Source organism: Amborella trichopoda, chromosome 10, assembly GCF_054954075.1.
Source record: "Amborella trichopoda isolate Santa Cruz 75 chromosome 10, AtrichopodaSantaCruz75HAP2 v2.0, whole genome shotgun sequence".
Taxonomy (NCBI): domain Eukaryota; kingdom Viridiplantae; phylum Streptophyta; class Magnoliopsida; order Amborellales; family Amborellaceae; genus Amborella; species Amborella trichopoda.
Genome location: NC_142345.1, coordinates 37,833,794 through 37,847,156, shown reverse-complemented (window position 1 = coordinate 37,847,156; position 13,363 = coordinate 37,833,794). Strand labels below are relative to the sequence as shown.

Here is a 13,363-nt window from a genome sequence, read left to right as displayed (position 1 = left end):
TTACTTAAAAAAAAAACTGAAATAGAAACTTTTATCCCCACTGTGTTCTTCAAAACCAGAGTTACAGATTGATGGTATGATTTTTTTAAAAAAACTTAATCAAATAGATACAAATTTCAGTTGTCCTTCTGGAAAATCATTGTGTAAATGAAATACAGTTTATAGCAAATCATTTTGTAAAGTAAATTATTGTGTAAGAAATCATATACACGCATATTGCTGTGATTATTTGTGATAATTGTTTTTATGAAAATACTGTTAATGGCACATATTAAAGCTCAAAGCATAACTTTTTACTGATGAATGAGAAGGAGAGAGTGTGACTACAGGACCAAGTAATCAATATTTTGCGTTTAATTGTGTAAACTGTAGACTTACAGGAGCAAGCAATTGTATATATAGGATTAGTTCCCCAAACTTAATCCTTCAGCTTTGTTTACTCAAGAAAATGAAAAACCCTACTTAAACTATCCCAAATCAGAGAAAAAAGCCCTCTTCAAACTATCCCAAATCAACATCTCATCTTCCTAAATCAGCATCGCATTTTCCTTTTTTCTCTCTAAAAATCAGTTAGGGCATCTTCCATTAGGGTTCTTCCTTTTCTCTCTCTAAAAATCAGTTAGGGTCCATTCCATTAGGCTTTGTGAAAATCATTTTCTTCTTCCTTCTTCTCTATATAAACCCTAATGGCTATGAGCCGAGCTCTATATTCTTCTCTTCTCTCTTCTTCTCTCTTCTCTCTTTTCTCTTCTTCTCTTCTTCCTTCGTCGGTCTTCCTTCTTCTCTCTCTAAACAGTAAGCACAGATGTAAAACCCAAATTTCTACGAAACTTCTTTTCAACTAAATAAATTTATAAAACTTTAACCATAGTTATGGAGTGACCATAGTCACCATACCATAGTTAAATAATTGTAATGAGAAAACAAAAATCGTGTATTTATTTTTTGGTACCTGCTAAGTAGGAGTTATGTTTAAGTATTTAATGAATAAATTTATAGTATATTTGTCACCACACCATGCTTAAAGCATTTTAATGAATAAATTTATATAGTATAGTTATTTTTGTATGTAATAAGTAGGCATGATCTTTCTTAAAGTATTTAATGGATAGATTTATATGGTACTTTTTTTTGTTATATATTAATCAATTATATATTTAATATTAGATGATTGGATGAGAGTCACGAGACATCTAACTTGATTGACTTAATTATATTAGTCTAATAAAATTTTTATAGAGGAATTAGTAATTGATGGTTTTGACATAATTTTTATTTTTTAGAATTTAAAAATTTCTAATATTATAAATTTATCCAATTTTTTGACTTCGATTTTTTTAACCTAATCCAATATATTAGCAATATCGTTTTATAAAGTATTTTTGTCGATCGGTATTTTTTCATCCGATTTTTTAAAATAAAAACAATTTATTTATGATTTTATGGTGAGCCGATTTATTGATAGTCGCATACTTGCTGACTATGTTCCACATACACAATGTCTCTCCCTAATTAAGTCTAGCAAACTTAGCGTTCTGACCACATTCTGCTCCCCAAGGAGCCAGTCTGGACCGACTTAAAGTTCCTAACAAGTCAGTCTGACACTAAAATATGCTTGAATGGGTTAGAGACTATGATTGGTTCACCAAATCGGCTCGAACCGTGGATTGCCATTCTGGCTACTCATTCGAAGGTTTCTTAGACCCGTTGTGTAAGGTTTCTTACGCCCGTTGTGTAGATAAGAATTTGTGACATTTTCTCATAAATAGGCCAATAGGTTGTAAAAATCCCACTTAAACACCACCCGATACGATTTTTAAATCTTGATTTGAAAACGAATAAAGTCTTTTGGGGACGAGAAAATTGCAGGGAAATTGAATACTCCACCTGACAGGAATTTCAAGGATTATGCACCCACGCATAAATTGTTCTTAAATCGTACTATTAATCTCAAATTTATTTTTATGTACAACTATGCTATAAAGTAAAAGTTAAGTTTTTTGAATCAAAATACTCTCATATTTTGACTTGGGTTTCTCTTTCTTATCTAAACACCGTCATTCCACGTACGCAAGTCTACCTAACTCAGCCTAAGAAACTTTGTGTGACCAGATTCTAATCCCCAATAAGCTCCTTCGGACCGGCTTAAAGTTCTTAAGAAGTCGGTCTGTCACTTTTACCTTATAAGCAGTCGGTCTGACACTTTTCCTCTACAATAACCAGTGTTCGAAAAATTGGACTATTCCTAAAAATTGATCTCAGGGCAGGTCCAAGCAATTAGCCTAACCATATAGGTCCCAACAATTGGCCAAACCGGACATGTCCTAGCCAGTATAAAAAGAGTTACAAATTAAAAAATACAAAACAAATTTTTAAAAATAAAAAGTATAATTAAAGCATGTGATCAGACAAAGCACGTCCAAATAAAGCTTAATAGTAGTGAAAGCAAAATAGATTTTAAAAAATCTATTTGTACTTAAAGGTATTTTTGATATTTTTAAAAAAGAATGGAAAAAATGTAAAAATAAATATTTATGGCCAAACAATTTCCAATCTTTACAAAAAATGATCAAAAAATTCAAAAACACATTACAAACAAATCTCTATTTTTTTTTTTACATTTTATATATTCTTTTAGATTTTTTTTTTTTTTTAAATACCTAACCAGTCCACCAAAACCAATCCAAATCGCATCGGCTAGTGTTTAGTTCCAGTTTGACCGGCTGGTTCCGAGTCAGACCGGCGGAGTTTGCGATCGCTGGTAATGACTTATTTGGATCATAATAAGGTAAAGGGCTCCCAAAAAAGAAAAAAAAAAAATTGTGGTCCATTTATCGTAGTAATGAAAACGGAACCATCATAACCCACAGGCACAAAACATAAGTCCTTGGCCACAAACCTACTTGGTAACAATTTCTATGCCGTGCGGCATTATTGAGCTGTTCATTTGCTTTATTAAGGCGCCATGAGAGAGAGAGAGAGAATCAAATGAGTTTGACAATGGCTAAGGTGATGCTGCAAAGTTTGTTGAGGTCTTCATTCCTCTGGCCCAAGGGATTGGGAGGCTTTCCCTCAAAGCCATCTTCACAGGAGTCGGCATCGGTCATGGCACCAGAAACCCAGGTGTTGACATCGTCGAAAGCCCGCGAAGCGAGGGCACCAACCGATTGGTTAAGGTTGTCAACGGCATCATCGTAGTTCTCAGCACAGTCGCTGATGGCGGGGTCCTGGCCGAGCCCTGCGATGTAATTCTTGGTGTCAGTGGCCTTGCCCAAGCTCTTCTTAAGGGCTATGGCCGCCAGCCCCGGCACGTCTGCCTTCGCACTAGAGTGGTCCGAATTCAGAGCAGCGACACACACATCGTAGTACAACGTGGTCTTGCACGTCTTCTCGATCAGAGCTGCGTTGCCATTAACGCACACAAGGAAGAGTTGCAGAGAGAAGAGGCAGAGAGTCAGAAGGACAGGTCGCAGGCACGCCATGGTTGAAATACTTTGCAGGTCCCTACACCACTAGTTTTTATATGGATGATGCACAAAGCTCATGTGTGATTATGCGGAAGAGCGGGAAAACTGGACATGAGGAAGCTCTGTGCAATTGTGTTGAAGAGATAGAAAATTGGACATGAGGAAGCTCTGTGCAATTTTGTGGAAGAGAGAAAATTGGACAAGAGGATGATAAAACAGAATCCCATGGAAAGGCCTGTATTTAGAATGAGGCAAAATAATCTCTTGCAAGGGCCCGCATTTATCATGCCAATACACGCGTTGGTTATTTCGGATCTAGTTTCCGTTTTAGGCTGGCAACGGGCCGGCCCGGGCCAGTCCTGGCACTAGTCCCCTAAGGGCCGGCCCTGGCCCATCTAAAGTTGGGTCGGTAAAAATAGATCACAAAAATAAGTTACTCAGAGGATTTTCTAAAGGAAAAAGTTTACATAGAGCCGAGGCTCTAAACAATCAAATTAGAATTCACATCAAAATTTTCATTAGAAGAGGTTGTTCTGATACATATATATTCTCAAATTGATCATCGTGACACCAAGATACATGGATATGAGAAAAAAATAGATTTCTAATTTTGAAAATAGTGTATCTTGTAATACATTTTTGGATCGTCAATTTTCAAGATTTTTAACTTTTCATAGATTTGCTTGATATACACTATTTTGGAACCTTTAAATTTTGTAATTAGAGATGAATATATATTTTAAGGCTATCACAAACATTTCCAGTATTGAAACTACATTTCTCAATACTATTTAAAAGTGTGCTCTACTTTGATTGTTTAGGGCCTCGGATCTATACAAACTGCACCCTTTTCTAAATCTGAAATTCCGGGATCCACTTAATAATCATCGTATAATTATACTAAATAAAATTGGATTTCAATTTATTTAATACTTAGATTTCGTTGTCTGAAGATTGGATGTATATGTTCAATTTCAGGACTACATTTTTTTTTGGCTCATAGATAATTGAGTCTTAAAATTTCCTTCTTTGAATATGAAGGTGGTCGTTAGGTTTTGGGATACAAAACAAAAATTTGTAGTCCCGAAATAAACCTATATTGAGATTTACCAGATCTAGTTAGTAATCGTCATACATTTATACCAGATTTTAATTTATTTAATACTTGTTTTGGTTGTCAGAACATTGGACGTGTATGTTCAAATTCAAGACTCTTTTATCTTTTTTTTTTTTTTTTTGGCTCATATGGCGCCTTAAATTTCCTTCTTTCAATTTAATGGGCTAGGGCCTTGGCAATAGCATCATCGAGCTATATGATGAATTCTTTTAAAGGGTAGGGGCTCAAATTCCTACTGACTTGTCTTCTCTTTTACTTATCAGCAAAGCATAAAAAAAAAAAAAAAAAAAAAAAAAAAAAAAAAAAAAAAAAAAAAAAAAAAAAAAAAAAAAAAAAAAAAAAAAAAAAAAAAAAAAAAAAAAAGAGAAGAAGAAGAAAAGAAAAGAAGAAGGAAGTTGTTAGGTTTTAGGATACAAAACATAAGTTTGTTGTCCCTAAAATAAAACTATATTGACATTTGCCTAAGGGGGCAAATCTATAATATGCTCGTGAGTGGTGACACTTAGTTGAGTACTGCAATGTTTTTTCTTCTTAAAAACGACGAATGGTATTTGTTTGAGATTTGAAATTTCGGCTTCTAATTATCGGATCCATATCAGAAATCATCACACTATATTGGATATCTTGATATATCAGGAACTGGACATCCTCTCTACAAAATCGTTATAGGCAATCCGGATCAGCGATTCAGTGTTGAGAATTGTCGAGTACGTGGACTGTAGCTTTTCCAAAGCTTTAAGGTCACGGGTTCCAGTTTAGATCCATTTTTTGCAGCATTTTGAGGATCTTTTTAGAGATTTTCCGCTCATTATGGGGCTGAATTTCAGTTCATTATTGAGCTGAATGACCGGGTATTGCATGAAACAACGATCAAAAGATTGAAAAAAAATACATCAAATTTTTGGTGATGATTTTTTGAGCTTTTTTCTCAGGTTTATGAAAAATCCGCCATTCCATCGATTTTTGGCTTGATTTTTAACCATTTTGTGTAAACTTCAGGGCGTTTTGAAGGAAATATTCGTGGTCGATTTTTCTTGAATTCGTTCCTGAAAAGTTTGACGGTTATCCAACCTGAAATTTTAACAGTCAATGAAAAATCGAAGAAATCAATGGGTATTTCGGTTGATTTGTATCAAATTTCAGTGGGCTTTTATCTACATAGCTTTAGCTTTGATATAGATCAAGTATATTTCATTTTTTTTTTGTACTTCTTTTTTTTTCGACAATTTGTTTTTGCATGAACGTAGCTCAAATTAGGGTTTCCGCCATTTCAAACTATTCTCCCTCGGATTTGTATCAAATTTCAAGAAACATGAATCAAAATGATCGTGTTGAATTTGTCTTCGATATTATAGATGCAATACATTGTATTGGGCCAAAATATAGACTGGTTTTTTGGGATATTGAGAACTCGTCTCATAAAAAAATTAATGAAAAACTAGTACTTTTCTAAGGAAATTAGGGCTTTTGATGAATTTAGGTTAATGATTCAAATGGTGTGTGATTCAAATTTTTTTTTTTGTCCAATTTTATGTCATTATTTTTCTTTTTTTAAGGGAAAAATCTTATTTTTTGAAGATATTTTATTAAAATGTCGTAGCATCGAATTTTTTATAAAGAATATATATATATATATATATATATATATATATATATATATATCTATGAGTAATGTTCCTACAGGACCCTTCCACACCCATGTGTGTAGGACTCCAAATGAACAACATTAAAGTTGACACGGATTTTTAAAAAAGTTATAACATGGGTGTAGGACTTGAATTTTCTATAGATCCATGTTAAATTTAATGGTGATCTTTTGGGGTCCTACACACATGGGTGGGGGAGGGTCCTATAGGATCATTTTTCTCTATATATATATATATATATATATATATATATATATATATATATATATATATATATATATATATATATATATATATATATATATAGATATAGAGAAAAATGATCATATAAGACCCCCCCGACCCATCTGTGTAAGACCCAAAATGATCACCATTAAATTTGGTACGGATATTTAGAAAAGTTATCACAAGGATGTGAGACTTGACTTTTTAAGATATCCGTGCCAAATTTAATGGTGATCATTTAGGGTCCTACACACATAGGTGTGAGAGGGTCCTATAGGGTCATTTCTCTCTCTATATATATATGGAAAAGTTTATATAGAGCCTAGGTTCTAAACAATCAAATTAGAGCCTACCTCAATTTTCACTTGAATAGGTTTTTTGATGCTCAAATATCCTCAAATTAATCATCTCAACATCAAGATGCATGGACATGAGAAGAAAATAGATTTCAAGTTTCAGAAATAGTGCATCTTATAACGCACATTTTGACCGTCAATATTCAAGATTTTCATATTTTCATAGATATGCTTGATCTATATTATTTTTTTAAGTTTTAAAGTTTATAATTAAAAATGAAAGTATATTTCAAGGCTATTACAAAAAATTTCAATATTAAAACCATATTTCTCGACGCTATTTGATGGGAGGTTCTAATTTGATTATTTAGAGCCTCGGCTCTATACAAACCGCACCCATATATATATATATATATATATGGCAATGATTTCATGCAACCGTTGTATAGTAATATGATGCAACAACCTTTAAAAACCATCTTATGGCTATTTGTTTGATCCAAATTTCGAAATATACACTATTTTCATTCTAATGAACAATCACAAAATTTGAAAACACAACCTAGAAAATATGTTTTTAGCCCAATTTAACATAGACCGTTCATTTTAGTGAGATGTTTAGATCTAGGCCTTAGAAGTATTTTTTTCATTTCTAATTTTTTTGGATGGCTTTATTATCATTAGATGAACAATGTTAAAAAAGAAAAAATGATTTTGAGTTTATAAAGGCTAAGATCTTGAAATTCACAAAATGAATAATCTAGATTCATTGTTGGAGGGGACTCATTTTGACCATATCAAAGGTTCAAATTAAACCTTTTTTTTTTGGGATTGATTATTGAGATGAAGAGAGCCTGTGTGCAAAAATTAGGGTCGTACAAATACCACACTCGTGGTTTTCTAGAAGTATCGTTGCATTATACTATGATACAACCGTTACATTAGATCATACTATAAGGCCCTCCCAAACCCATGTGTGTACGACCCCAAAGGATCACCATTAAATTTGGTACAGATTTCTAGAAAAGTCAAGTCCCACACCCATGTGATAACTTTTTTAGAGATATGTGACAAATTTAATGGTAATTCTTTGGGGTCTTACACACATGGATGTGGGAGGGTCTTATAGAATCATTACTTATATATATATATATATATATATATATATATATATATATATAATTTGGTAGTGTTTTTACTAGCTTTTGTTAAAGAAAAAGTTTATATAAGGTTGCAACTTCAAAATGTAGAATTAAAGATGCACCTCAAAAATCCGTCCTAAAAGGTTGTTTGGATGTTGAAAAGCCCTATAATTGATCATCTTGACATCTAGATGTATGAATATAAAAAAAAAAAAGGATTTTGAGTCCACGAAATAGTGTATCTTGCAACATATTATTTGAATCGTACATTTTCAAGATTTTCATGTGTTAGATCTATTTGATTTGAACCATTTTTAGGGTAAAAATTTTATAAGTAGAGATGAAAATATATTCTCAAGCTATCTTAATAATTTTTTATATCAGAACTACATTTATGATAAAATTTAAAGGTGCACCTTAATTGGATTGTTTAAGGTTGCAACCTTATGCAAACCACACTCACAATATAATATTACATTGTATCAAGCAAATCTTGTATTTTATTTATGGTTGAAGTTGGCATACATATGCATCCGTAGCTGTAGAGGTAAGGTGCACCTTCAAATTTTATCATGGTATATAATTTTGATATAAAATGTTTTTAGGATTATCTCAAAATCTATTTTTATATCTAATTATAAAATTTTAAATTTAAAAAATGGTTAAAATCAAGTAGAACTATAAAATATGAAAATCTTGAAAATGGACGGTGTAGATAATATGTTGTTAAATGCATTATTTCTGAGACTTAAAATCATTTTGTTTTTCATGGTCATAGATCTCGATGTCGAGATAATCAATCAAAGGGTTTTTCAACATTATAACAACCTTTTCCGATAGATTTTTGAGGTGCATCCGTAGTTCTACATTATAAGGTTGCATCCTTACATAAACTTTTTTTTTTTTTATTAACTTATTTTACAATATAAATTATATAATATATTTTTTTATAGTTATAATTAAGATTTTTTAAATTAAGTGATATTACAAAACAAAATTTTGATGGCAAATCCAGTCATCAATCCGTTTTTTTAAACCTTGAGTTAAAGTATCAAATTTAAGCTTTATAGTTATGTTTTTTTTACTGCCACGTCTCTTCCTTTGGAGGATCCCCAAGGACGGCAGTGTCCTCTTCAATCAAAGAAGTTAGAAAGCTACAAATTCTCATTTAAAATAGTAGAAACCTTCACGGATACAACCGGCCCAATTGCACCAATCCCCTCATAAAAGCCATCCCAAAATTTGTTTTCTTCCTTTAGTTTCGAAATTCAACATAGCCTTGATCATGATGTAAAATCACATGTGCGTTATAAACGGAAGGTTAAGATTCTCCCGATGCATTTAGTAAGGGATCCAAACCGTCCATACAAGAAAATTCAAATCACGTGGACAATATAACAAACAAAACGGTTCCAAAGGAATGGGTGTGCTCCTGCTTTCCAAGTATGATCGGACACGAGTGGCACAACTACTCATTGGTTTTTTTTTTTTTTTTTTTAAAGGTAAACAATATTATTAATAAATAGATGGGTACAAAATTTTACATCTAGACATTACTAGACGGAAATATAATTGTACAAAAAACAACTGAGAACACGACCTTCGGCAAAGCCATTGGTAATCCCTTGCCCCACAAGCAAAACCAAACAAATTTTTCAAATGAGATTGTATACAATGAGACCATTTACCTTTGATATAGGGTGGTCTCAATTACTTATAATCATCTTATGTGAAATTTGATAGTTTAGATATGTCACAAAATTCTAGAAAATTTCTTTAGAAGTTTGAGCTTTGTTAATAGGATAAACGCTGTCATCTAATTTCACATCCAATGATCAAGATTGATTGCGACTACCTTGTATCAAAGGTAAATGGTCTTATTGTATACTTTTCCTTTTCAAATATTGTGTTTTGGTAATCTTCATATCAAGACATGAAAGCTAGAAGAGGCTCCACCATTTGGTTGGTAATCTTCAGATCAAGACATAAAAGCTAGAAGAGGCTCCACCCTTTGGTGGTCCATACTCATCATCACCGTGCTCCTCTTTCAGAGGAGCACGCAAGAAGAGGAAGATGTGAAGCTTGCACTCGTAACCTTTCTCACCGCCCTCTCAGGACCCAACTCCATCCCACCCCTCTACTGGTCTATCTCCTTCGACCCCTGAGCCGGTGGTTGGCAAGGTATCACTTGCTACCCTGGTACATTGACAGACAAGAGCAGTGTTTCTGGACTCGGCTACGGAAACTCAGACTCACGAGCTACTCGGCCTGCAGCCTTATGTCTTCTTTTCAAATCCTCCAGACATGATCTAATTTTTTTATTAAAAAATAGACCTTTTTTATTGTATTTATTAAAAAGGAAAAAGGTTATTTAGAGCTCAGGCTCTAAACAATCAAATTAGAGCGCATCTCAAAAATTTCACTAGAAGACGTTTTTTTAATGCCCAAATATCCTCAAATTAATCATCTCAACATTGAGATGTATGGACATGAGAAAAAATGGATTTCAAGTTTTAGAAATAGTGCATCTTGTAATGCATTTTTGAACCATCAATTTTCAAGATTTTCACGTTTTCATCGATTTGCTCGATCTACACTATTTTTTAAGTTTTAAATTTTATAATTAGATATGAGAATATATTTTAAGGCTATCACAAAGATTTTCAGTATTGAAACTACATTTCTCTATACTGTTTGAAAGTGCGTTGTACTTTATTTTTTTTGAAAGACATCCAAGAATTTCATTGATCACTATAACGAGATTACAACATTAGAGGTAGTAAGAGAGGGAAGGGAAACACTGCCATTGGCTAATGTATCAACAATTCCATTAGCTTCTCTGTATACATGGGAAAGGGAAACAAAAATAGCTAAAGAAAGTGCGCTTTACTTTGATTGTTTAGAGCCTCGGCTCTATACAAACCGTACCCTATTAAAAATTAGCTTTTTAAAGGTTCAATAGTTTAATTAAACAATAAAAGGGAATTCCTTTTTTTTTATTATTAAAAAATAAGCACTGATTTAGGTAAACAATTAATAGGGGTTCCTTGTTTTTATTAAAAAACAATAACACATTTTTATTAAAAAACTATACACCTACAAGATGCACAAGATTTGATGCCTCAACTCCTTGTTGGATACCTAATGAATGAATTGGTGAGGAGTTAAATAGAGAATTATTTTTAAGATAAAAGAGGAAAAGAGAGTGTGTGCGCATTAACATAGGAATCCGTGAGAGAGTGAGAGAGTAGAAATGAAGGGGCTTTACTAAAAAATAGGATAGAGAAAGAGAGTATATGTGGAGAGGAAATTGAGAGAGAAAAATATAGAGAAAATAAAAGAGATTAGTTTCTACATTAAGTTAGGGAGAGAAAATCAAAGAGATTTGTTTTTGGTAAACATGTAGGTTTTATTCTAATTTTAAATAAAGATATCAACTTCATTTATAGAAACTCTACCAAAGGAATAAAAAAAAGTATAGAGAGATAAAACTCAGGTAGAGAGAGCAAATTTATAGAAAGACATGAGTATTTAGAATTTGCAATGAAGACTTTTAGGACTTAAAAATTTTAAAAGTGAGGATGAAGTTCTACTTTTGTTGTGTGTGAGAGAGGTATGACAGAAAAAGGTATGAGTTATCTTTTTAAATAGTGAATGCGAGATATTTTAGGAGATAAAACATGTAAGAACATATTTATGAGATTTTTTTTTTTTCAAAAAGAGAAAATTTCGTACAGAACCCTAATTCCCTATCGTATTTCACTGTAGACCGTCCTATTTTTCTTTCAAGCGGCATAAAAAAACCCTTGAGTATTTCACCGTACCCCCTCATATTTTCTCTCCCACATTTATTCGCTTTTGGGCACAAAAACTAGCCCCAAAAAATTGTTTTATTTCATCTCAATCCAAAAGCCTTTTCAATCCTAATTTGTATTTTTTCAACCACATCTCTCTCATTTCCTTTCCCCTATTTTCATTTTGACTGCGGTAATCTCTCTGTCTACTACGGCAAGGGCTCCTCTCTCCATTCACCGTAGTGGCAAAGTCTGCTCACCTCTCACGCTCTCACGATAAGTTTCTCTCTTTCTCTCACGCATCTCTCTCTCTCTCTCTCTCTCTCTCTTTCTCCTCTATCACGCATCTCTCTCTCTCTTTGATTATTGAAATCTTTTCCAGATTTCAAATATGTCACTTGGTTCATCATGTAAGATGGGGAATTAGGTTTTTGTACGAAATTTTCCCTTAAAAGAAATGGGAATTTCTTTTGTTTTTTCTCTGCTTTGTCTCTTATTGGTTCTAAATTGTTTTATTTTATTGTGGATTTCACATGGCAGCTTACATTATTCATTTGTGTCGCTTGGGACATCAAATGTGACATTTCTTGTAGCACTTGATACTGGTAGTGACCTTTTCTAGGTTCCATGCAATTGCAGTAGATGTGCTCCTACTTTATCCATGAGTTACGAATTTGTATGTTTCCCTCTCTTATGTCTCTATTTATCTATATTTCTTCCTTCTGCTATATCTATCCATCTTATATAGTTAGCTTTTTTAATTTATTTTAATTTTTTTTTACCTATTAGTTGTCGGATTACTATTTTTTAACTATTGTATTATGTTAGCTTGCTGGATATTACTTACATAAACACTTTAGTCAAATCATAGAGGTGATATAAATATTACATTATCGATAAGCCACTACTTTTTTTTATTTTTATTTGGACCATTATAAAAATTACATTATTAATTTTTTTTTTTATATTTGGTCCTATATTCATAGGTTAGTTGAAATATGATGAACACAAGTAGTCGATTGTTCTTGTGTATATATGGTGGTGAGCTTCGCTCTAGCTCGGACGGCAACATGGAGTATGATTCAAGTGCATTCTCTAGTCACCAACACACGAAGTTGGAGAAGATAAAGGAACATGTAGCAAAGCGATTCTCCATAGACTCATGTGCAACATCGCTGAGGCATTTTCCCGAGTAATAAAAAATGCCATGTCACCTTAAATAGTGATAATGATTTAGAAATGATGCTACTTACACATGAATAATCCAATGAGCTCGAAATATATATCTTTGATGGAGGTGAACAAAGGAGTGGTGTTCCTCTGGTAAACATTCACACAAGGTATGTTTATCATTTGTTTTATATTTATATCTATACATTTTTAAGTTACTCTAATAGCCTTTTTGAATAGTTGGATTTTATTTCATGTGATGTTTTAGGGGAAAAGACGGCTTCAGGCTTCAGCCCTCTTCTTCGAATTTTGAGGAAGGCAATAATGATTAAAATAGTATGTCTCGCTACACATGGGAAAATCTATTAAGTGGCATTGGACAAGAATTTCCTAATATAAATTATTTTTATTATGCTCTTAGCAAGTATGCAATGGTATACCATTTTGAATTTGTATACATAAAAAATGAGAACTATCGGGTAAGGGCAAGATGTAAGAGAAATAAC

The 13,363-nt window shown here is 32.7% G+C and overlaps 1 protein-coding gene across 1 annotated transcript; it reads right to left on the bottom strand.

Moving 5' to 3' along the window:
• Window positions 1-2,807: 2,807 nt before the first annotated feature.
• LOC18427547 (pectinesterase inhibitor) lies at window positions 2,808-4,736 on the bottom strand. Its single transcript, XM_006836596.3, has one exon. The coding sequence runs from the start codon at window positions 3,480-3,482 to the stop codon at window positions 2,985-2,987; it is 498 nt and encodes a 165-aa protein (XP_006836659.1). The 5' UTR covers window positions 3,483-4,736; the 3' UTR covers window positions 2,808-2,984.
• Window positions 4,737-13,363: the final 8,627 nt, after the last annotated feature.

Bases quoted from the DNA above. Each gene is read 5' to 3' on its own strand.
- LOC18427547 (XM_006836596.3), bottom strand. From the start codon at position 3,482: ATGGCGTGCCTGCGACCTGTCCTTCTGACTCTCTGCCTCTTCTCTCTG.